Source organism: Podarcis gaigeae (assembly GCF_964106915.1).
Source record: "Podarcis gaigeae genome assembly, chromosome: 1".
NCBI classification, from domain to species: domain Eukaryota; kingdom Metazoa; phylum Chordata; class Lepidosauria; order Squamata; family Lacertidae; genus Podarcis; species Podarcis gaigeae.
In genome coordinates, this window is record NC_139678.1 from 120,527,346 (window position 1) to 120,552,415 (window position 25,070).

General features: G+C 43.7%; 1 protein-coding gene and 1 long non-coding RNA gene across 9 annotated transcripts in view; one reads left to right on the forward strand and one right to left on the reverse strand.

The window, feature by feature from the left end:
• LOC310833315 lies at window positions 1-24,079 on the reverse strand. Of its 5 annotated transcripts, none has more exons than XR_014558628.1 (3): window positions 23,666-24,079; window positions 2,100-2,205; window positions 1-320 (listed from the first exon to the last, which is right to left on the reverse strand). It is a non-coding gene; the product is annotated as an uncharacterized lncRNA (long non-coding RNA). The 5 variants fall into 5 exon arrangements; XR_014558629.1 differs by lacking the exon at window positions 23,666-24,079 and adding an exon at window positions 5,127-5,459; XR_014558630.1 differs by lacking the exon at window positions 23,666-24,079 and adding an exon at window positions 4,950-5,090.
• Window positions 1-25,070, forward strand: part of MFSD6 (major facilitator superfamily domain containing 6) — a 43,918-nt gene that overhangs the window by 7,232 nt on the left and 11,616 nt on the right. For all 4 annotated transcript variants that reach the window (XM_083707528.1, XM_083707531.1, XM_083707530.1 and 1 more), the window contains exons 2-3: window positions 6,310-7,882; window positions 16,560-16,657. In XM_083707528.1, the coding sequence (XP_083563654.1) occupies window positions 6,366-7,882; window positions 16,560-16,657 (1,615 nt within the window). In that variant the 5' untranslated portion in view covers window positions 6,310-6,365. The remainder of the gene's footprint in view (window positions 1-6,309; window positions 7,883-16,559; window positions 16,658-25,070) is intronic.

A 25,070-nucleotide genomic window follows, 5' to 3' on the forward strand; every position in this document is an offset into this window, starting at 1 on the left:
AACACGTCCTCCCTTTTATTAAGTAGATGTCAGTGCCCGGATGACATTTAGTAATGCACACTGGTTTCATTTGCTCGGCGTAGTTCTTCCTTCACTGCTTACTCTTGCAGAAGAATCTGCGGGTGAGCGTATGGCCAGGTGTGATGGCTAAACAGCACCATTTCTGGGTTTCCCCCCCATAGTTGCTGTTCACCAGGCTTCCTCGGTTTCTATGACCTCAGCAGCTCTGAAAGGTGCAAGGGACAGTTTCACATGTTGGGGGAGAGGGTAAGCTCTCTGTTGGAGCTCATCTGCATGCAACCAGTAAGCCCAAAAGGCACCTGGAAATCGATAAGTTCAAAAGGCAAATATTTGTTGACTGTGCATTTTAAGTTGCTGGGTTCAACCTGACCTAAACTTCAGGGCGATCGGGGTAGATAAGAGATATTGCTACAGTACTTTAGTATCTTGAGCATGGGTAGGCAAACAGGCCTGGAGGCCAGATCCGGCCCAATTGCCTTCTAAATCTGGCCCTGGGAGTCAGTGTGTTTTTACATGACTAGAATGTGTCCTTCTATTTAAAATGCATTTCTGGGCTATTTATGGGGCCTGCCTGTTGTTTTTACATGAGTAGAATGTGTGCTTAAAAAAATGCATCTCTGTGTTATTTGTGGGGTATAGGAATTCATTCATCCCCCCCCCAAAAAAATATAGTCCGGCCCCCCACAAGGTCTGAGGGACAATGGACCAGCCCCCTGCTGAAAAAGTTTGCTGACCCCTGATCTTGAGGATGAAGATCAGTGATGGTGGGCATTCCTGCCCCCCACCCATTGCCTGTGGTGAAAATGACTGCAAGGTTTGGTTTTACCTAGAATGTAAGAAAAAGCACCTTCTGGTGAAGTGCAATAAAATAAATAAATAAATAATCAGAAACTTCAGTATCACAGTATTTGCAGTTAATAAGATTGTTCCAGCGATTAAACTTGCCTCATCCTTACAAATCCTGAATTTTCATTAAAAACCCCCACACAGTTATGCAAATGCATGCATTGCAAAGAAAAGTTTGCACAGCAAGTATTAAGACAACTTAGGCAACCTCACTCTGTATCTGATATTCACCTTAGGTTTAGGAAAGTTTTTTATGTTTGATGTTTTATCGTGTTTTTAATATTCTGTTGGGAGCCACCCAGAGTGGCTGGGGAAACCCAACCAGATGGGCGTGGTATAAATAAACTATGATGATGATGATGATGATGATGATGATGATGGAACTAGTGACTTAGGGTTAGCAGCAAGAGCTCATTCACAAATCTATAATGGCTTTAAAATAAGGCAGGGGGTCTCTACTCAAGTCTTCTAATGGTTTTTCGATCATCCAATATCAGCAGAACAGTCATATCTCGGGTTGCAAACGCTGTGGGTTGTGTGTTTTCGGGTTATGGGCCGTGCTGAACCTGGAGTACCAGAATGGGTTACTTCTGGGTTTCAGTGCATGCTCAGAAGCGCTAAATCACGCTTTGCACATGTGCAGAAGTGCTGAATCGTGTTACACGTGTGTACAGATGTGGCGCTGCGAGTTGTGAACGCTGCAGGTTGCGAATGTGCCTCCCACACGGATCACGTTTGCAACCCGAGGTATGACTGTTTTCCTTAATTTTTTTTAGTCCCTTTACAGAAACTTCTGAGAAGTCATAATTTCCTTCAGAGGTTTAGGGAGTTGTATTTCAGCGCATGTAGAAAACCACACTGTCATCGGTAACCGGGGTAGAAGTTACGAAATAGAAACCGTATGGTTTCCTGGAAGAGTTGAGCAAAACTCTCAGTAGTTTTAGCTTTCTAAGAGAATCTATAGAAGGAATTTCATTTGGTCAATTGACCAGTCAAATATTGGTGGTTGACCAGTTAGTTAACTACTTAATATTTGATTGCAGTCAACTCTTTGCAAATATTCTACAAAGCCAAGAATACCGTGGTGTAGCTTTTTTCAGCTTCCTTTAAAATGGTTGCTGTATTTTGCATTATTTCTGTTCTTTTTAAATTTCATTAAAACAAAACAAAAAACCATGCAATTATAGGCCAGGCTTCTGCAACCTGGCACACTGAAGTTTTTCTGTATTTACAACTCTGATCAGTCCAAACATGACATGGCTGTGCAAAAACGGTTTAAAGAGAATTGTAGTCTCTGGAGAGCACCAGGTTGGGAAATGATAGATTGACCTGGTGTTCCTGTATAAAATAAAAATGTTCGGTAAATGGTTAGCATTTATAGAAATGCTGTGGAAAGTAAAAAGAATTCATCATAATATTTATTTTTATTTATTCGAAACATATTATTGTGTAACACATAACATTAACTTATAACATATACGAAATAAGGAAACGAAGCAGAAAACATAAAATTGAATTAAAATTAAACATTCCCAAACAATACAAATTGGGGTTGTTACATTTACAGTCCCTGGGGAGAAGGATAATTATTGCTATTGGAGGGTAGTAGTATGCCCTTTCTAAAAATAAAAATAAAAAGTTTTATTTGTAATATCAGGATATTGTCCTCAGAGTTTTATGGTATTATCACTTGAAGCTGAAGAGTTATTAAGAATTCCAAATAGTGCCATATTTCCCTAGAGGCATTTAAACATTGTTGTCATAAAATATTTTTTTTTGCCTAGTTGTTGAAAATGAATATTATATATTTTTCTACTCTACTATATCTTAATTTTTAAGTTAATTTGTCATCAGTAGCCATGGGCCAGATTTTACTGTCCTTATTTAGCTCTTTTAAATATGTCTTGCAATAAACATCCAGGCGGCTAACAAAAAAAAATAGAATCAATACTTTATCCAATCCACCTTCATTTTGCCCATCCCATAATAATACTAGTGAAGAGATTGCCATCGGTTCTTGGTTTGTTATTAAACTAATTTATACAAACTCCATCTCCAGAAAGCTTGCCAGTTCGATGACATTCCCACATTATGATGTTATAAAAGCTAATTTGATTGTTTCAAATTACTATTAAGGAGTTGGCAGAAATACCAAGGCCCTTGAAGACTTAAACACTAATTCTCCCCCCCCCCCTTTTCTAATAAAGTTAATGCTTAAAAAAACGAACACCTGACTCAGTATTTGAGCCATTTTTGACTGATCTGTTAGCCTAATCTTTATTGACCAATCTTGTGAAGAACGGAGGAAGGATCTAGTGCCTAAAACACATAGATCTAATCTAAAAGGAAGTGGTATAGGCTTCATGGTTTTGCCACGGATTTTGGATAGTACAGCAAAATTTATTCGGATTTTGCATTTGGACTTCATAATAATGTGTCATTCATCTCATCATGGTACCAAGTCCTGCATCATAATTGCAACTGATTTTAACCTGACCATGTCCATAAGGGGCTTTGGGATACTGTGGGCTCTGGCCCTGAAAACTTATTCTGAAAAATTGATTTTTATGGAGTTTGTGGGAGGCTGTAGCCCTATCTGGGTATTCCTTTCATGGGATTGTGGTTGTGAGGAGGGCAGAGTCAGGCTTTGAAGGAAATAAACCACCATCTGATTTTTAGAAGACATCTGAAGGCAGCCCTGTTTAGGGAGTTTTTTAATGTCAGATGTTTCGTCGTGTTCTTAAATATTCTGTTGGGAGCTGCCCAGGATGGCTGGGGAAACCCAGCCAGATGGGCGGGTTATAAATAAATTATTATTATTATTATTATTAATTGAGTATGATGTAACAGGAAGTTTGTCCCTATGGACACACTCCCTTTTTTTGCAATGGTTCCTCAGAAAATGAATGCGACAACAACCAAAGAGTGGCATTTGAACCCAGACCTTGTTTCAACTTTTCATCTACTAGACGTAGCTTCACTCTTGGTACAGCGAAAGAAAGCGTAATAGGTGTTTGTGTGTGATTCTGCCTCCGTTAACTCTTTTAATTGCCTCCCGACTCTCATCGCCGTCTGAACTGTAATCTTTTTGATATATTTGCACAAAGTACTTCTGGCTGTACTAGGGCATTCTGAATAGTCATCTCCCATTTTTATTTTTCTGATGTGCGCAAAAGTCCAAGAAGTACGGATCCAGTCATTTTGTATAGGAATGTGGAAAGGACTGAAAAAGCTCGCGAAAGCTGCATGCTTATTGACTCGGGCTCTTATCCTCCCTTCTTCTGAGGTGAAAAGCCCTCCCAGATTTCTAGGAACCAGTAAGACTTGATTTAAAATTTTTTTTTTTTTAACAGAAACACCATTCCTGCTGGTATAATCTTCATATTTACAACCAGATGAAGGTTTCATTTCTGGAATAATAACTTTTCAGAGTTATTTTTTACATTTTTATATCAAAAATTACTGATTTGGTTATACTATTAGAAATACATAGATAATTATTGTGAGGTTTAATAAGTTAGCTGTTTATATTTGGACAACTTTTCCTCTGTGCTTTATTGGAAGGAGAAAAATGATCATTTCCTTAATAACAATTTAAACAATTTATTTAACTAAAACAAAAACATTACAGCATATGTATCCATGTTTGTTAACTGATGTGGTTTAACCCTTTAAAAAAAATTAAAAATTTAGAGTGAGTTTCAGCACACAGGAAAAATTTAAAACAAATCCTTATTTCCTGATGAATAGCCTTTGGACTATAATGTAACTTAAATAGAAAACTGTCTTTAGAAATATTTTTTAACTCCAAAAGCATTTAATTTTAAAAATCTAATTTAAATTTAAAAAATTGATTTAAATAAAAAATCCATTTAAATAAAAAAAATCATTGATTTTTATCCACCCTGCTAGGAACTGTTCCCTCACTTTTTAGCACGGTTCATTTATTCCCTTTATAGTATGAATTCTGTGGCCTGTTCCCATTCCCACCCACCCCCTCAGGTACTGAACACCTGTGGGTTTTGTAGAAGCAGAGCCAACACTGTTAACTGTCACTAAAAATAAATAAATCAGGCCCCAACCTGAGACTCGCTGATATTATTAATAAGCCTTGCTTCTGTGGTATCTTCCAGAACAGCCTTCAATGTGGCACAGAGGGTTGTAGCCAGAAGAGGTAATGCCATCCCTCCAAAAGAATTAGAGCAAGTTTTCTTTGCAGTCGATCCATAATATTCTTCCTGACTGATAAATAATCATACCTGAAAGATCATATCATCCCTTCACTGTACTCTGCACAGTATGGCTTCCTGTGAATAACAACTTAACAGGAGGTCTGTTCTACAAAATGTAGGAACAGGGCCTTTAGTGTGGTAGCACCTACCCTGTTTTGAGTATTATTATTATTATTATTAATTGAATTTATATAATAGATCGGTGCCATCTCTGTTGTCTTTTCGTCACCTACTGAAAACCTTTCTCTTTCAATAAGCCATCTAGGTTGAGATGTTTCCCAGACTGCATCTGTATCGAAATTGTTTAAAAGAAATTTAAAAGAAATTTTTTAATGGTGATTTTAATGTTTTATCCCTCATTGGTTGCTGCACTGGGCTCCTTTGGAAGGAAGGTGGGCAAACAGAAACAGAAACAGAAATTTAATAAGTACCGTATTTTTTGCTCTAAAAAGTAAGGGGAAATGTGTGTGCGTCTTATGGAGTGAATGCAGGCTGCACAGCTATCCCAGAAGCCAGAACAGCAAGAGGGATCGATCGCTGTGTGTTGTTCTGGCTTCTGAGATTCAGAATATATTTTTTCTTGTTTTCCTCCTCCAAAAACTAGGTGCGCCTTATGGTCTGGTACGTCTTATAGAGCGAAAAATGTGGTAATTAATGATACATAAATAACCTTGGCATTAATTTCTCATAGAGACACTTCAGGTATCTTTAATAATCCTTTGTCCTTTCCTTATTGGAGTACTGTCATTCGTATAATAAGAACTAGAGATTTTTTGACAATTGCATGCAGACGTTTATTAGTTCTGTATTTACAAATGTTGCAAGGGTCTTATGTTACTGTAGGAAGGATCAAAGTTGTTAATAAAATATTGAGTTATTCATTGCTGCCGTATCTCTGTAAGTAAGGGCTAATACGTTTGTCTTCAGTCCTAAAGTCCTGTTTAAGATCCTGAACTGTAGCCATAAATGATAAAAGACATATTTTATTCCATAGGAAATGAGTATATCATAATGGGGAGCCTATGGCCCCCTGGAAATTATTGGACTACATTTCCCAAAATCCATGGCTGTTGGCCATTCTGTCTGGGGCTGATGGGAGTTGTAGTCCAGCAACGTCTGGCCGTTGCCATGTTCTCCATCTCTGGTCTATATTTTAGCCTGTATTCAAGCATGGTGTTTTAACCGTGGTGATTCTTGTGTGTTTCCACAGGCTACTTGAATTAAAGTTTGGAGATCTGGGCACGTAGCTCATGCTGACAGTAAGCCATGGCAGCCGACGACAAAGTAGCCATTTTAACCGACGACGAAGAGGAGCAAAAGAGGAAGTATGTGCTCGCTGACCCTTTCAACGGGATTTCGAAGGAGCCAGACCCCCAAACCCAAAGCGATACACCTTCGACAGAGACCACCACCACCATTCCGGACGAGGAGCTGGATTGGCTCGAAAAGCATTGTGTCAAAGTGAACAACGATCTCCTGATCTCCAAAGTCTTTTATTTTTTCTTTTATGCTGCTTACGGTTCGCTCTACCCACTGCTTCCCGTGTATTACAAGCAACTGGGCATGACGCCCAGCCAGAGCGGGCTGCTGGTGGGCATCAGGTACTTCATTGAGTTCTGCAGCGCTCCGTTCTGGGGCGTGGTGGCGGACCGCTTCAAAAAAGGGAAAGTCGTCCTCCTCTTCTCCCTCCTGTGTTGGGTGCTGTTCAATTTGGGAATCGGGTTCGTCAAACCGGCTACCTTAAGGTGCGTACCAAAGTTCTCGCCGCCAGTCTCTCCCACCAACGCCAGCCACCTCTCGACGACAACCACGCAAAACGTCTCCCTCCCTTCGGTGATTCCTACCGCCCGGGCTGCGTCGCCGGAGGGCCGGAGGAAAAGAGACGTTTCTCCTTATAGTTTGGCGGCGGTGAGCTCAACTCCTCCTGAAACCACATTCCCTCTGACCATGCGGAACGCGTTGAGGGCCGAAGAGAGCGTGGTCACTCCCAGTACTCCGAAAGGCATCGTTACTGCCGGGTCGTTGGGGAATTTGACCCGTTCGACGGTGCCTCCCGCTGCCACCACCGGGGCTGCCACTCTCGTCTACGACCACCAGGAAGTGGAGGCCATCTTTCTGCTCATCCTGATGGTTGTTATCATAGGGGAGTTTTTCAGCGCCTCGTCGGTCACGATTGTGGACACGGTGACCCTGCAGTACCTTGGCAAGCACCGAGATCGCTACGGGCTCCAGCGCATGTGGGGCTCTCTGGGCTGGGGCCTGGCCATGCTCTCCGTAGGAATCGGCATCGACGCCACCCGCATCGATGTGCTCATCGAAGGGCAAGGCTGCAAAGCCCCGGAGTACAAGAACTACAGGATTGTTTTCATCGTCTTTGGCGTGCTGATGACACTCTCCTTGATCGTGGCCACCCAGTTCCGGTTCCACTACAACCACTACAAACAAGAGGAGAATCAAAGCAAAGAAGGGGACGTCTCCCAGGCGGACAGGAACTCCTCCCATGACTCCTCCAACGAGACCCCGAGTGACACGAGCCAGTCGCCCTCCTTTAGTTTCTGGGACTTGATAAAGCTGCTCTGCAGTATCCAATATGGCTCCGTGCTCTTTGTGGCTTGGTTCATGGGCTTTGGGTACGGATTTGTCTTCACCTTCCTTTACTGGCACTTGGAGGACCTGAACGGCACCACCACTCTCTTCGGGGTCTGCTCCGTCCTGAGTCACGTATCCGAACTGACCGCGTATTTCTTCAGCCACAAGTTGATCGAGCTAATTGGACACATCAGGTAAGCAAACGGTATGGTGGAAGTTGACTAGCCGTAGTCAGTGTTGCGCCAAGCATAGATATACATCTTAGTTTCTGTTCTTATCACTGAGCAGCTGCTGGGAGTCACAGGACTCTGTTTACATTCCAGAGACCTTCAAGTCTCACGGGAAGGGAGATGGGATGTGACGTTAGTGGTTTCCTGTTTCCTTTGTTCCTTTGTTCTGTTGCTCTCTGCTCTCACAGGGAGAGGATGTATATTTCTTTGCTCTCTGCGTAGCTAGAAAACAAAGCATAGCAATGTAGCTCATACTATCTCATCCTTCCGTGCTGCTTTGAAGCTCTGCTGGGACGACGTGCCTGAGGCCTTATCAAAGGATCAGGTCGTCAATTAATCATCGGGAGGCAATTCCGAAGATGAGCCTTATCAGTTCGGTCGAACGGAGTTCCAACAATACAGTCGTAACTTGGAAGTCAAATGGAATCCGTTTGACGTCCAAAACATTTGGAAACCAAAGCGCGCTTCCGATTGGCTGCAGGAAGCTCCTGCAGCCAATCGGAAGCCCCGTTGGATATTTGGGTTCCAAAGAACGTTCGCAAACCGGAACCCTTGCTTCTGGGTTTGTGGCGTTTGGGAGCCAAAATGTTTGACTCGCAAGGCATTCAGGATCCAAGGTACGAATGTAATAGTGCAAGGAAACCTTGGCCCTCCATATGTTGCTGGATTAGAGCTCCCGTCAATCCTGATTCCTGGCCATGCTGCCTGGGGCTGCTGGGAGTTGAATCATTTGGAGAGACAAAGATTTGCCGCCGCATCTGAAGGTGCAAAAGAATTGTGATGGCAAAATGGTGCAGTCCTAAGCATATCTACAAGGAACCAAGTTATATTAAAGTGAGTGGGACTTATTCCCAAGTAAGTGGGTTTAAGATTGCAGCCCAGGGGAGTGAAGTATATACATTTAAAGCACCTCTGTCCCCCCCCCCCCCCGGGAAGAATAATGGGTTTAAGTGTGGTGGGAATTGCAGCTCTTTTGGGGGAAACTACAGTTCCCAAAATTATTTGAGGGTTTGTACGCGCTTTAAAATGTACCGTGTGTACATAGCTTAAGGTGTGAATCGGGATAGTCCCTCGTTCAAATTTCATATGTGGCAAAACTGAATTAGGTGGTCTTAAGAAAGCCACTCTAAGCCTCATTCCTCTGATGTGCAATTTGAAGCATAATAATAACTTAGCTTAAAGAGCTCTTGTAAGGGTTATATTTGAATATACCTGTGAAATTCTTTGAATGGTTAAAAGAACTATGTAAATGTTCAGTATTATTATATCTGATCTATTAGATACGTCAGTGTTTGAGGAGCTATTTTCTGGATTTTCCCAGTATTTTCTGGATTTTTAAAAAAGAAAACCTTTTAACCTGTTGATGGTTTTATTTCTCCCGCATAACATGGTACCATCCACTGTTAGGATTACAGATTAATAAATTCATCTGCATGACAACTGTCAACTTGAAGCCAGTTCACAAACTGCATGAGAAAGGCTTGTTCTTTTGGTGGCAGCCGTTATTTGGCTTAAAACCAGACACTGTGGAGATGTTTTGAACAGGGTGGGGTAAATGATTCAGACTTTCAAATGCATCAACGTATAAAAGGTAAAGGACCTCTGGACGGTTAAGTCCAGTCAAAAGCGACTAGCAACTATAGGGTTTTGGCGCTCATCTTGCTTTCAGGCCAAGGGAGCCGGCGTTTGTCCACAGACAGCTTTTCCGGGTCATGTGGCCAGCATGACAAAACCGCTTATTGCGCAATGTTACGGAAAGCAGAGCACATGGAAACCTTACCTTTTACATTAATGTATAGGGACGCGGGTGGCGCTGTGGGTTAAACCACAGAGCCTAGGACTTGCTGATCAGAAGGTCAGCGGTTTGAATCCCCATGGCGGGGTGAGCTCACGTTGCTCGGTCCCTGCTCCTACCAACCTAGCAGTTCGAAAGCACATCAAAATGCAAGTAGATAAATAGGTACCACTCTAGCGGGAAGGTAAAGCGTTTCCGTGCGCTGCTCTGGTTTACCAGAAGCGGCTTAGTCATGCTGGCCACATGACCCGGAAGCTGTACGCCGGCTCCCTTGGCCAGTAAAGCGAGATGAGCTCCGCAACCCCAGAGTCGGCCACGGCTGGACCTAATGATCAGGGTTCCCTTTACCTTTTTATAGTAACCACACAAGAAATACATGCATGCAAACCGGCTGTTAAGTAAGGCTGTGAGTGGACCAGCTGGAATTGCCTGAGTTGTATCCCACTGAATCATATTTGGCGTGGTTTCAGTGGGCCCCACCCAGAGTTTAATTCACTTGGATATAGCCACATGTACCTTAACAGTGCAAACCTGTGAGTACTCAGAAGTGAGCCCTTTTGCAATTGCCCCCTTGAGTTTAACAAAGCCTATTCAAAGGAAAGTGGGTATAGGATTATAGCCTCAGGCTTAGATTTTACTGGCGCAAACACTTTGTTCTCCATAGCATGGATAATAACCGTCGGTGGGGTCAAATAGAGTTCCCAGTGCCTAACCTTGAAAGATGATCTTTCAAAAGCTGCCACAGGGGAAATATTTGGCAGCTGGGACTTTGCCCAGGACAGCACTGTAATGCAGGGTGACATCACATAGATTCCATATCTCTCTGCCATGCTGCCATAAATGAAATAAGAGTACCTTTCAAGAGAAAGTGCTGGCAAAACTAATGACTGAACTGTCATTTTTTGCACGTTTTGCTTGAAAAAACACAAGTATGCCTTTAAAGCAATGCCACCGTTAAGAAAACCCGGTTTTGGGAGGTTGCTTTAAAAGAACTTTGGTTTCTGATGTAGTAGAAATGTTTGGTCCACAAAATTCATCTGCTCCTGTTCAAATTTCTAACATAACACTCCCTCCCCCCCACATCCCAGGAAATAGATTTATGACCTTTCATCTTTGAATTAGTTTATGCGTACCATTTTGTTTTGCCAAATGAATGAGGAAGATTTTCTGCCTAAGGTAACAAAATATTCTGGGGCACAGAGGTAGGTCACTCGCTGCTTATTTATCTTATTTTTTTGGTAGCAACATAATATACAATAATCTTCCAGTCTGGGTAACTCTAGCAGCTGAGAAAGTGCATGGTTGGCGAATCGGAGGTACCATACTATGAGAAGCTTGCCCCGCTGCAATAATTCAATTTTTTTCTTCATTTAAATACAGTTTCACTTTAGAGTCGTTATAGAGATACGTGTACTGTGTATTTTTAATTTCTATTATTTATTTATTGAGTTTATATAACGCCCTGTACCCAAAGGTCTCAGGGCGGTTCACAGAAAAGATCACAACATATATAATCAATAAAAACAACCCGATAGCACCCCTCCCCCCCCCCCCAGAAAAGAGATGTCAAACAGATCAACCAAAGGCCTGGTTAAAAAGGGACGTTTTTTCCTGGCACCTGAAGGTGTATAATGAAGGCACCAGGCGAACTTCCCTAGGGAGAGCATTCCACAGATGGGGAGCCACTGCAGAGAAGGTCCCGTTCTCACATTGCCACCATCTGGACCTCTCGAGGAGGAGGCACGCGAAGAAGGGCCTCAGAAGGTGATCTCAGGGTCCGGGTAGGTTCATATGGAAAGAGGTATTGTGGTCCTGAGCCGTTTAAAGCTTTATAGGTTAACCCAGCACTTTGAATCGGGCCCGGAAACTAATTGGTAGCTAGTGTAGTCAGACCAAGATCAATCTAATATGCTCAAACAGTCTTGCTCCTGTGAGCAACCTTTTCAAAGTTTGCTGTTCATAGCAATCTTCATCAGGAGGCTACGCTGTTGGCAGTTAACCAAGGAAATAGCAAGATTGCACCAATCCATGCCGTAGTTGAAATGGATTTCTGTAGCTCAGCAGTAGAGTTATGTGCTAGCATGGAAAAAAAATTCCCAGGTTCAACCCCTCCAAGTAGGGCTGGGAATATCCCCTTTTCTGAAACCCTTCAGCGTCGCTGTCAGTCAGCGCAGTGAACTAGATGTACCAATGGTCTTGACTTGATGAAAAACTTCTTATGTTCCTATGTGGCAAGCTGCATTCTTTTTTTCACTTAAGACTATCACATATATCTGCATTGGGCTTCCTGTTTCTGCTTTACCCGTTCCTGATCTGAAAAGAGAAATGAATGAGGTAACAGATCTTGGTTATGGTTTGATGGCACACATGTTTGGGCCTTGCTAGTGCCTGGATAGCAGACTACCTGGGAACCATAGAATCTTAGAATTGTAGAGCTGGAAGGGATTTTGACCCTTGACCCAACCCCCTGCAAAGCAGAAATATTTCGCCCAACATTGGCTTTGAACCCATGAGATTAAGGTTGTCTCATGCCCTGAGCCTATTATTATTATTATTATTATTATTATTATTATTATTATTTTATTTATACCCTGCCCATCTGGGCATAATAAAATTTTAATAATAATGATAAATTTTTAAAATAATTTTAATAATAATGATAAAAAAATGATAAAACATCTAGCATGAAAAACTTCCCTAAAAAGGGATGGCTTCAGATGGCTTCTAAGAGTCAGATAGTTGTTTATTTCCTTGACATCTGATGGGAGGGTGTTCCACAATGTGGGCGCCACTACCAAGAAGTCCCTCTGCCTGGTTGTCTGTAACCTCACTTCTTTCACTGAGGGAACCGCCAGAAGACCCTCGGAGCTGGACCTCAGTGTCCAGGCTGAACAATGGGGGTGGAGATGCTCCTTGCGGTATACTGGGCTGAGGCCGTTTAGGGCTTTAAAGGTCAGCACCAACACTTTGAATTGTGCTTGGAAACATACTGGGAGCCAATGTAGGTCTTTCAGGACTGGTGTCATGTGGTCTCGGCGGCCGCTCCCAGTCACCAGTCTAGCTTAGCTGCCGCATTCTGGATTAGTTGTAGCTTCCGGGTCACCTTCAAAGGTAGCCCCATGTAGAGCGCATGGGCAGAAAGCTGCTAAGGTTTCAAAGCATATTGAAGTTGCAAAAAAAAGGATAGGGACTGCCCTCTTCTCATTCAGTTCCACATGTTCCATGATGGAATGTGGGAAACGTATGCTAGAAAACAAATACATATTGGAATGTTCTCATGACAACAATATTTCTAATGCTCTAATGCAGGCTCTAATGCAGGCCTGGAGTCATTTCAGAAAATGGCTCAACATTGGGACAATGGTTATTGGAGTGCGAAGCTAAGCGCAACATGTGGAAAAACAAAACCACATTTATTTATTGCTGGCAGGAAAAAATCATTTATTTGGAAATGGGATAGATACAGCATATGTCATTATGCCCTCTTAGAAATCATGTCACACTTGGTGTTTGCATAAAGGTAAGGTAAAGGTACCCCTGCCCGTACGGGCCAGTCTTGACAGACTCTGGGGTTGTGCGCCCATCTCACTCAAGAGGCCAGGGGCCAGCGCTGTCCGGAGACACTTCCGGGTCACGTGGCCAGCGTGACATCACTGCTCTGGCGAGCCAGAGCCGCACACGGAAATGCCGTTTACCTTCCCGCTGGTAAGCGGTCCCTATTTATCTACTTGCACCCGGAGGTGCTTTCGAACTGCTAGGTTGGCAGGCACTGGGACCGAGCAGCGGGAGCGCACCCCACCCGAAACAGTTCAAAAACCAAGGCGCAGCTTCCAGTTGGCTGCAGGAGCTTCCTGCAGTTAAGCAGAAGGCATGTCGGATGTTCGGCTTCCGAAAACCATTTGCAAACCGGAACACTTGCTTCTGGGTTTGCGGCATTCGGGAGCTGATTTGTTCGACAACTAAGCCATTCGGGAACCAAGTTACTGCTGTATAAGAGAACAAGGGAGGCATGAGTTCCGGCACTTCTTTTTTTAGAAAAATAGCACTGCATAGAGTAATATTTGACTGATTGCTTTGTTTTCTTTTGTGTGTGTAAATTATTTCTTCGGATGGACTTCCTTTGGAATTCTGCAGATAGAAAAGAGCTGAGTAAACAAGGGGGTTATGGGATGCACATAAATCAGAAATGACCGGGGGGGGGGGGGAGTGAATAATTCATCCTCCGTTTCTCACAATAGTTGAACTACATATCACCAGAGAAAATTTTGTTCTTTTAAAAAAGAATTGAAAGCTCTCCTGCACACAGTGGGTCGATGTATACAAAAAGGAGGCAGTCTTGGCAAGCATACATCTAAAAGTGACTTGACACATTATTATTATTATTATTATTATTATTATTATTATTATTATTATTATTATTATTATACCACCCTATACCCGAAGGTCTCAGCGCGGTTATTCATAGGCATTATGATTATCAGTGGCTGCTGTCTGAGTATTCTAGAATATTCCAGTATTAACTTCAGAAGTCTTGGTTTTGTTTTTTTAAATGAAGAGACGTTTGCTACAAATGAAATGTTTGAAAATAATTAATTTCAGTTGATGAAACTGATTACGTATTTTATCTACCTTGTTTAGCCAGGAATTTTGCTAAGTGTTTTATTGTCTTCTTCGGAGGGCTTCGTTAGCAATGAGTACAAGCAAATAAAGAGTCCATTCTTGGGTAACTGGTTGGATATGCTTCCTAGTCTGTTGTTTATACTAGACACTTGAGATGCTATAAACTTAGAGACTACCAGAGCTGGATCAATCTCAGTTTGAGAAATGTGTAAATAGCATGTGAATGCCATAAACTGTGTCTCTAAAGACTGGAAACAGTTTTAAAATATTTCATTCTGCCACCTCCCAAATACATTTTATGAAACGTTTTTAAACAAAAGATTTTTTTAAAAAAACCCTGCATAACTAGTTATGCTTAATTGTACTTTTTCACTCCTCATACAGTCATACCTCGGGTTACGAACGCTGCGGGTTGCGAGTTTTCGGGTTGCGGACTGTGCCAAACCCGGAAGTACCAAAACGGGTTATTTCCGGGTTTTGGCACATGTGCAGAAGCGCCGAATCGCATAATGCGCATGTGCAGACACGGCGCTTCAGGCTGTGAACACTGCAGGTTGTGAACGTGCCTTCCGCATGGATCACGATCGCAACCCGAGGTATGACTGTATAATACAATTCCTCCATGCCAACTAGCTGTCAGCAGGTAATGGCTAAAAGTTGTGTTTTTGAAATTTTTATTAAAGATTTTTACATTTGCAGCTGTTTTTCAGGTGATCCAGGTATTCGCAAATCCCCTTTCAGTGACAGTACTTGCTTTCTAACTTCTAATTTATTATATTTTTCACATTCACACCCCACCTTTCCTCAGAGGAGGTCAAGGTGGTAGTGTACATGCCTCTCCCCAATCCTCATTTTATCTTCACAACAACCTACCTGTGAGGTAGGTTAGGCTGGCAGACAGTGACTGGCCAAGGATCACGAAGTGAGCTTCATGGGGGAGTGAGAATTTGAACCCTGGTCTCCCAGGTCCCAGTCTTTCCCCTAGAACATTATACCACACTGGGCTCTCAATACTTTTTGAAAGTTATATTCTTCATGTTAGTTTGCGGGAGAAGAAGAAGAAGAAGAGTTTGGATTTGATATCCCGCCTTTGACTCCCTTTAAGGAGTCTCAAAGCGGCTAACATTCTCCTTTCCCTTCCTCCCCCACAACAAACACTCTGTGGGGTGAGTGAGGCTGAGAGACTTCAAAGAAGTGTGACTGGTCCAAGGTCACCCAGCAGCTGCATGTGGAGGAGCGGAGACGCGAACCTGGTTCCCCAGATTACGAGACTACCGCTCTTAACCACTACACCACACTGGTAGGGAGAAACAAAAGGTGGCAAGTCTAGGAAAGGTACCTTCCTAGGTAACAATTCCTGACCATTTCATTCATGCTTCATCTTACTTTATTTCAGTCCTTTGCAGACTGTACACTCCCCCCCCCCTCCCCACTATAGAACTACACATCTCCCCTTGCATAATGGTTAAGTTGATCCCTCTGCAAAGAGCTGGTTTCCCTTCCTCCAGTTTGGTACATGAAACACAGCAGCCTCTTTTTTTGTAAGAGTCTTGGAGGTGGGGGCAGGAGACAGTACTAACATTGAAGCTTGCTTGCCCCCCCCCTTTTTTAAAATCACTTGAGAGAGCTGTCATTCCTAACTTGAAAATGGCCGGGGCCATATTAATGCAAGGAAGCACAATGAACCAATATCTCAGAAAAGGAGCTATATGGGAAGAACTGTTATAGAGCAGTAGCTGGGTCTAAACCACTGAGCCTAGGGCTTGCTGATCGGAAGGTCGGCGGTTTGAATCCCCGTGACGGGGTGCGCTCCCGTTGCTCTGTCCCAGCTCCTGCCAACCTAGCAGGTCGAAAGCACGTCAGTGCAAGTAGATAAATAGGTACCACTGCGGCGGGAAGCGTTTCCGTGCGCTGCTCTGGTTTCGCCAGAAGCAGCTCAGTCATGCTGGCCACATGACCCGGAAAAACTGTCTGCGGAGAAATGTTGGCTCCCTCGGCCAGTAAAGCAAGATGAGCGCCACAACCCCAGAGTCGTTCGTGACTGGACTTGACTGTCAGGGGTCCTTTACCTTTTTTACATTCATTTATTTAAACTTCTACCTTGTATAAAACTGCCAGAAAATTGCTCTAAGCCAGCCTAGTAACTGTTTGTTTGTTTGTTACTATGTGCAAGATATGGCAAACATTAAACTAGCCCATGTCGTTTTCTTTCTTTCCTACCTTTAGAGTCCTGTATATCGGCCTTGCTTGTAACACAGCTCGTTACATTTACATCTCCTACCTGGAAAATGCTTGGACAGTTTTGCCTATGGAAGTTCTTCAAGGTAAGGAGGTGGTGTACTTCTGATCCTGGGTTGCATCATTACCAGGTACATAAATTCTTCATCTGGGCCATGATGAACTAAAAGTCCGTCTATGTTCTTGTACCTATCAGTAAATAATGCAAGGGATCCTTTTTTTAAAAAAGCTCTGTGCAAGTTTAACATCTGGAGGTGGTTTCTTCAGTTGACCTCAAATTCTGTGGCTTTTCACCTAAGCAAACAGTGAAATGGCAGAACACACCTTGATTCCTAAACAAAGGGGACAGGAGCTCAAACGGAAGCTTGTGCCTTCTGCAAATAAGCCTTTGTTGCTGGCAGACTTCAGCCTATTCCTGTCTAGAAGGCATTCATATCCCTGAAATTTTCTGATTTTCTCACATTCTGCAACAGAAAGGAGTCCATTGTTTTTTAGCATTGGATCTTAAAACAAAAACACCCAGGTAAATGTTTAGGAATAACCGGTTCTCTTCAGTGTTCCCCAGTTATCAGTGACGTTTTGTGAATCATGATGAAGGTCAATGAAGTCTGGAAAGAAATGACTGGTGTGGAAAATAATTGGACAGATTGCATGCAAAGAGAAGCAAAAAGACTTGGGCTTTCAAGATATTTTGCCAGCACTTCCTCATGCTAGAATGCCCTTTCAAATGTTGTCAGACTCCAAACTCCCACCAGCCCCAGAGAGCATGGTCAGTGAGGATGTGGAGTCCTAGCCCAAAAACATCTAGAGGACACCAGGTTGGGGAAGACTTTTCTAATGGTGCTTTTCACACAAGAGTTGCTGTTTGACGTTCTACAAACATAACCTTGTTAGATTTGCACTCACATGCTGCAAATCCCAAAACACGTTGCGATTCCCAAAAATTGCACTCACACGTTCAATCCCAAAACTCAGTGCTCAGAATAATCAGTCCTCATTTGTACAAATTCCTTTAATCTGTCTGTTCGTTTGAATTGCAACTGTGTCATAATGAACACTGAAACCAACCTAGACAAGAAATAGAGTGGTACCTTGGTTCTCAAACACCCTGGTACTCAAACAGCTTGGAACCCAAACACTGCAAACCTGGAAGTGTTCCGGTTTGCGAACTTTTTTCAGAAGCCAAACATGCCTCGTTTTGAGTATTACACTTCCAATTTGAGTGCCACACTTCTGTTTTGAGTGTTAAGCTGAGGTCTGTCTGTTTTTGCTATTGATTTTGCGTTTTCGTTTTTGCGGCTCTTTTTTTTTTGTGACTGTGTGGAACCCAGTTCAACTACTGATTGTTTGATTGTGTGACGGCAGTACATTGTTTATTGCTTTCATTTTATGGATCAATGATCTCGTTAGATAGCAAAAATCATGTTAAATTGCTGTTTTAGGGGTTGTTTTTAAACGTCTGGAATGGATTAATCCGTTTTGCATTACTTTCTATGGGAAAGTGTGCCTTGGTTTTGGAACGCTTTGGTTTTGAAACGGACTTCCGGAACGGATTAAGTTTGAGAACCAAGATACCACTGTAGTTAAGGCAGCAAGGGCCAGAACGGAAGAGTGTTTGACTCAAGAAGAAAAATATGGGGTAGGTTGCAGGAACGTGGCCTTGGGTGTGTGCATGTACACAAACACACATACCTTTTTGGCTACAGGAACCCTTTATTTGACTCCTGCTGCTGCTCCCCCCATCCTGCCATTTTTGATTCTGAGTTTCTAGACGGTACTGTACTTTCCGGGTCTCCTCTCCAACCATGAGATCTTGGCTTGCGCTTAGACCAGTGATGGCCAAACTTGGCCCTCCAGCTGTTTTGGGACTACAGTTCCCATCATCCCTGACCACTGGCCCTGTTAGCTAGGGATGATGGGAGTTGTAGTCTCAAAACAGCTGGAGGGTCAAGTTTGGCCATCACTGACTTAGACAAACAAAACGCTGAGATGTCTCTCTTTGAGCAAGCGCTGCCAATTTCACGCGCATTGAATATGCCCGGCTGCACATGTTAACGACCCTGCAAACTGGATGACAGCTTTTAATTGGCTCAGGAGGAATTCAGCGTATTGGGAGTTGCTGGAGGTGGGTGGGTGGAACCTACACTTGCCTCCACACCCAGATTAAATCGAATCAGCTGCGGAGAAAGTTATTTTGATGACTAAAAAAATTCCTTCCAGTAGCACCTTAAAGACCAACTAAGTTAGTTCTAGGTATGAGCTTTCGTGTGCATGCACACTTCTTCAGATACTTCTTCAGATGGTATCTGAAGAAGTGTGCATGCACACGAAAGCTCATACCTAGAACTAACTTAGTTGGTCTTTAAGGTGCTACTGGAAGGAATTTTTTTATTTTGTTTTGACTATGGCAGACCAACACGGCTACCTATCTGTAACTGTATTTTGATGACTGTTTTCATCTTGTGTAGAAAACACTCAGGGAAGAGACGGAAGGTAGAAGCCAGGAGAAAGGAAGTAGGCATGGGGATTGCTGGTACAGTTTATGAGATTTTCCAGCCCTTCAATCTGCAGTCTGAATGGTGGTGCAGTCATGGGCTGCAATTGAATCCCAGCCAGGTGGACACCCAATTGAGGTGCGGTTCCCAGGTCTGAGAATTGAATTGTGTACCTACACTGGACAGAGTTGCGCTCCCTCTCAAGGAGCAGGTGCAATTTTTTTGGGAAGGGGTGTGTGTTCTCCTAGATCAGCGTTTCCCAAACTTGGATCTCCAGCTGTTTTCGGACTACAGTTCCCATCATCCCTGACCACTGGTCCTGCTGACTAGGGGTGATGGGAGTTGTAGTCCAAAAAAACCGCCACAGCTGGAGACCCAAAGTTGGGGGAAACTGTCCAAATCAATGTCACTGTTTTCTTTATTGCAAGATTTATTATCTACTGTGCATTCAGAGAACGCTGGAGTGTACAAAACCAGAATAGAAGTGAATCTCAGTGGCTCAGGGTCCCCATTTTCCAACTTCCATCTGTGTGGCAGCTAACCTTGCCATGGTGGTCCATGCATTGGTCATCTCCCATGGTGGATAGCAGCAGCTATTATAAGACGAAGCTGCCAGTGCCTAACTTTATGCACATGGCTGAGAGATCTGGACTGGTGTGGCAAGCCAAGTTCGAGGTACGGCTGCTGACATTTAAAGACCTAAACAGTTTGGGGCCAAGAAACCTGCTGGGCAGGTCACCCCTGTACAGAGCAATCTGATCATTAGGATCTTCTGGGGAGACCCTCTGGAGCAGGCGCCAGGCATTGTCTTCCCCTCCTGGCATCTTTTTGACATGGTACTTGGTGGTAGATGGCCCAGCTGGCAGTGGGAGGAGGGATGGGAAGAGGACCTTTCTGCAGGAGCAGCTGCCTCGGGTTGTCTTATTACCCCCCCCCCACTTCCCCTGGAATCCCAGCTTATTTTCCTCCCTCTCCCCCTGGAATCCCAGTTTATTTTCCTCCCTCTCCCCCTGGAATCCCAGTTTATTTTCCTCCCTCTCCCCCTGGAATTCCAGTTTATTTTCCTCCCTCTTCCCCTGGAATCCCAGCTTATTTTCCTCCCTCTTCCCCTGGAATCTCAGCTTATTTTCTTCCCTCTTCCCTTGGACTCCCAGGGCAGTTGGTGTTACATGGCATGCCTTACTTTCGTTTGGGAGGAGTAGCAGGTTTGTTGATTGAGAGCACTAAATCAGCTTTAATTGTACAACCTGAATTTGCCAGGATATGATAGAACCTCACCTGAAAAGGGCCCTTAATATGTGCCTTGATTTTTCAATGCAGGCGTTTGTCGCCCCCACCCCAATAACATGGGGGTTATGTTCTGGGGGCCCACACACATATTTTCCCTCGTAACATGTCCTTCCTTCTTAAATCCCTTGTGGCAGAAGCTGTCTTTGTCTTACACACACCCTGAGAGCCTTCAGGTTGGCCTTGTAAATAGAAATAATTATTTTCTCCTGAACTTGATACGAACATTTCCCTTGGATACGAGGCAACTTCTTTTCAAGTGGGAGCGATAAAAGTATCCAGGAGATTGCATATGGCTCCAGATCCAGATTTTTACAGCTCCTAAGCCGTTCTCCTTTGAGTTGCTGCCCTTTATTTATGCCCACAGAGCGTGCCGTTTGAGCTCCTTTTGAAATCAGCGGGAGTTTTCCTCGTCCGTGGAATGAGATCAGTTGCCGTCTGAGAGTCAGCCACTTCCCTTCATTGCTGCCTCCCTTTCATTTCTAGGTACATTCTGTTCAGGCAGAAGCGATCAGATAATGAAATGTAATTTAATACGCGCAGGATCCAAACGATGCCATCTATATGATTTCCAGATGCCCTTGAGAAGCAGCTATGGGGACTGGAGCATTTTATGCAAGGCCTTTTCAAATGATCTCAGGGGAGGGAGGAGTCTTGCCGCTCAGTGGCATTGAGGTCCAGTCCCTGCTATCGGCGCTTTTCAAGGATTTGGGGGGAAACATTTGCCGGGGACTCAGAAGAAATGTTTCCGGTCAAACATTAGACGAGGTTTTTTTTTACTCCAAATTAATGTTTAAAAAACGGGGCTAGTCTTATACATGGGCAGTGCATTTGGGGACTGGGTGATTGGTTGCAGCTGTGAGCTGCAGCTTATAAGCGGCGATTTGGTGAGTGATTGGTTGCTGCGTCAAGGGCTGCGTTGGATTGGCTGCTCCTGCATTAATTGGGCAGGTGATTGGTTGCTGCGTTGGAGTGGCTGCTCCTGCGTTAATTGGGTAGGTGATTGGTCGCTGCTCTGCTTTCGATTGGCTGCTCCTGCGTTAATTGGGCAGGTGATTGGTTGCTGCGTCAAGGGCTGCCTTGGATTGGCTGACACTACGGCAATTGGGTGTTTGGTTTCCAGCTTGTGTTTGCGAATGGGCAGACACTTGTCAGCTTCTGCAATGCAAGCAATTCTGAGCTCCTGTCTTTAGGGTTAGTGATTTTCTGCATCTCCCCCCCCACAAAAAGCTCAAGAACCTTGGGCAACCCCCCCCCCAAAAAAAGCCCAACAACTCTGCACAATCTTTCCCAAAAACAACCCTCCCCAAACAACTCTGGCAATATAGCCATCTCCCCCATTTTATTAAATTTCAGTCCCCCAAAATAGGGAGCATCTTATACATAGGGTCATCTTATAGACGGAAAAGTACAGTAGCTTCCTTTCTAGCCTTTGGCTTGCTGCTCCTATGCTCTAGCTTACTCTTTGCGCCTCTGCAAATTACTTGATATGTTTCTGATCATGCCTAATTGCCATCCTCTCTACTTTGCATAGTCCTTTTGCACTGTTCAGTTACGCTCACCACCCATGCTGTTTCCACAGAGACTTCGCGGTGCTATCCTGCCGTATTCCCTCCAATTGGCATTGACATTTTTGAAGGCTGCAGTTCACACAAGTGCCATTTGTTGGGGCCTGTTTGCAGGCTGTGTTTGGAATTCTTGTGTATCTGGCTGGGTGTGTATTTGTGGGGTGGGCTTGTGCCATTGGGGCTAGTACTTGGCACGAGTCTTGGGCTTTCTGTCCACATCCCCCTTGTCCCACGTCTACCAAACTGAAATCTCTGCAAGGAGACCGCCTCCGTTCCTTGCAACAGACACGGCTTCTCAATGCACCAGTTACCAAGGATGCATCAGTTACCTTTGCCCCTGAGCACAGACTTTTGAGTCCATGTTAATATATGGGCTGTAGCTAGCAATGTTTATATGAGATGTTGTCAGACTGTGGCTCCCAGTATTCCTGACCGTTGGCCATACTGACTGAGTCTTGCAGGAGATGAGGTCCTGCAACATCTCAAGCACCACCAGCTCCCCATTCCTGGTTTATATGATCAAAACTATGTGGGCTCATTGGATACACATGGCTTCTAGCCAAACTAGCTTCCCTGTGTCTCAGCTCATGAAATCTCTTATCCTTATAATCCAACTTGAGGGAAAATTGGCTGATGAGGCTTCTGATCTAATTCTGTAGCAGTAAAATAATAATAATAATAATAATAATAATAATAATAATAATAATAATAATAATAATAATAACAACAACAACAACAACAATAACAACAACAACAACAACAATAACAACAACAACAATAATAATAATAATAATAATAATGTGGTACCTCGGGTTAAGAACATAATTCGTTCCGGACGTCTGTTCTTAACCTGAAACTGTTCTTAACCTGAAGCGCCACTTTAGCTAATGGGCCTCCAGCTGCTGCCGTGCCGCCGGAGCATGATTTCTGTTCTCATCCTGAAGCAAAGGTCTTAGCCCGAGGTACTATTTCTGGCTTAGCGGAGTCTGTAACCTGAAGCATATGTAACCTGAAGCGTATGTAACCCGAAGTACCACTGTAGTAGTAGTAGTAGTAGTAGTAGTAAATAATAATAATAATAATAATAATAATAATAATAATAATAATAATAATTTATTTATACCCTGCCCACCTGGCTGGGTTTCCCCAGCCACTCTGGGTGGCTCCCAACCAAATATTAAAAACACGATAAAGCATCAAACATTAAAAGCTTCCTTAAACAGGGCTGCCTTCAGAAGTCTTTTAAAAGTAAGATAGTTGTTTATTTCCTTCACATCTGATTGGAGGGCGTTCCACAGGGCGGGCGCCACTACCAAGAAGGCCCTCTGCCTGGTTCCCTGTAACCTCACTTCTCACAGTGAGGGAACTGCCAGAAGGCCCTCGGAGCTCGACCTCAGTGTCCGGGTAGAACAATGGGGGGTGGAGACGCTCCTTCAGGTATACTGGGCCGAGGCCGTTTAGGGCTTTAAAAGTCAGCACCAACACTTTGACTTGTGCTCGGAAATGTACTGGGAGCCAATGCAGGTCTCTCAGGATCTGTGACACAGAAGTATTTTAATTTTGTTATTAAATCTGTCTCTCGCTTGATCTTGCCCGGGGCAATCCAGAGCGACATAACAACCATACAAATGGACAGTAAACCGCCCCCCCCCCATTAAAACCGAGAGGAAAGAGAAATACATTAAATGCATCCCACTTGCTTTTAAAAGGCCACAGATAGTTAACGGCCAAAGTAGATATTTACCTGGGACTTTTGCCAGCGCCAAGGGTGGAGAAGGCGGTGTCACCTGACAGTTAAGTAAAGACAGCTTGTAAAGACATGATTAGCCGAAACAGGTTTTCGCCCAGCGAATGGCGTTCCTTATATATATCTGGCTCAAGGCAGTAGCAGCAAAGCGTCCCTGTGCTTTGTCATCGTGACATTTTGACATGTTTGACATTTTGTTAAGTGACGGTTGGAATGCTGTAGAGAAACAGCAGGTGCTCTCGATAAACTAAAGTTGCGTGAAAGCAGCCTATGCCACATTAAGCCTGATGTATAAACTTAAAAGCACAGGTGATGCAAAACAAGGCAGTAAACTTTAATGGGAGAGCTGTAACTGCAGATTTGTGCTATCTCTCTCTGTGTGTGTACAGTTTTAACTAGTAGAGTTGAGATCAAAGGGGAGCAGCAGAAATGCCTTGGCAGCCTTTGATCTGACTCTCGGAATCAATGAATTAGAAACCCGGATAACTCTAGTTTGCATCTAATGCATTTCAGAATGTAATAAGAAAACAGTTAAAGAGAGCTTTTGCTTGCAACAAGGAGCAAGCAGCCCCTCCTAAAAACACGCCGTTTGGAAATTTATATTACAGTGGTACCTCGGGTTAAGTACTTAATTCGTTCTGGAGGTCCGTTCTTAACCTGAAACTGTTAATAATAATAATAATAATAATAATAATAATAATAATAATAATTTATTATTTGTACCCCGCCCATCTGGCTGGGCTTCCCCAGCCACTCTGGGCGGCTTCCAACAAAGATGAAAGATACACTAAAATGTCACATATTAAAAACTTCCCTGAACAGGGCTGCCTTCAGATGTCTTCTGAATGTCAGGTAGATGTTTATCGCTTTGACATCTGATGGGAGGGCGTTCCACAGGGCGGGCGCCACTACCGAGAAGGCCCTCTGCCTGGTTCCCTGTAACTTGGCCTCTTGCAGTGAGGGAACCGCCAGAAGGCCCTCAGGGCTAGACCTCAGTGTCCGGGCAGAACAATGGGGGAGGAGACGCTCCTTCAGATATACTGGACCGAGGCTGTTCTTATCCTGAAGCACCAGTTTAGCTAATAGGGCCTCCTGCTTCCGCCTCACCGCCGGAGCACAATTTCTGTTCTCATCCTGAAGCAAAGTTCTTAACCTGAAGCACTATTTCTGGGTTAACGGAGTCTGTAACCTGAAGCGTATGTAAGCCGAGGTACCACTGTATTTGTTTGTTTGCTGGATTTAATAACAAATGATTCAAACAATTAAAATAGTGTAGAACAGCTGGTAGAAAATGTGTTTTTGGATGGCAGCATTCAGGACTACGATTCTTACCATGGCCACTTCTATACTTTGGCCACACCCACTTTGCCATGTGACCCTCCTGAGGGGGCACCATGGTCAT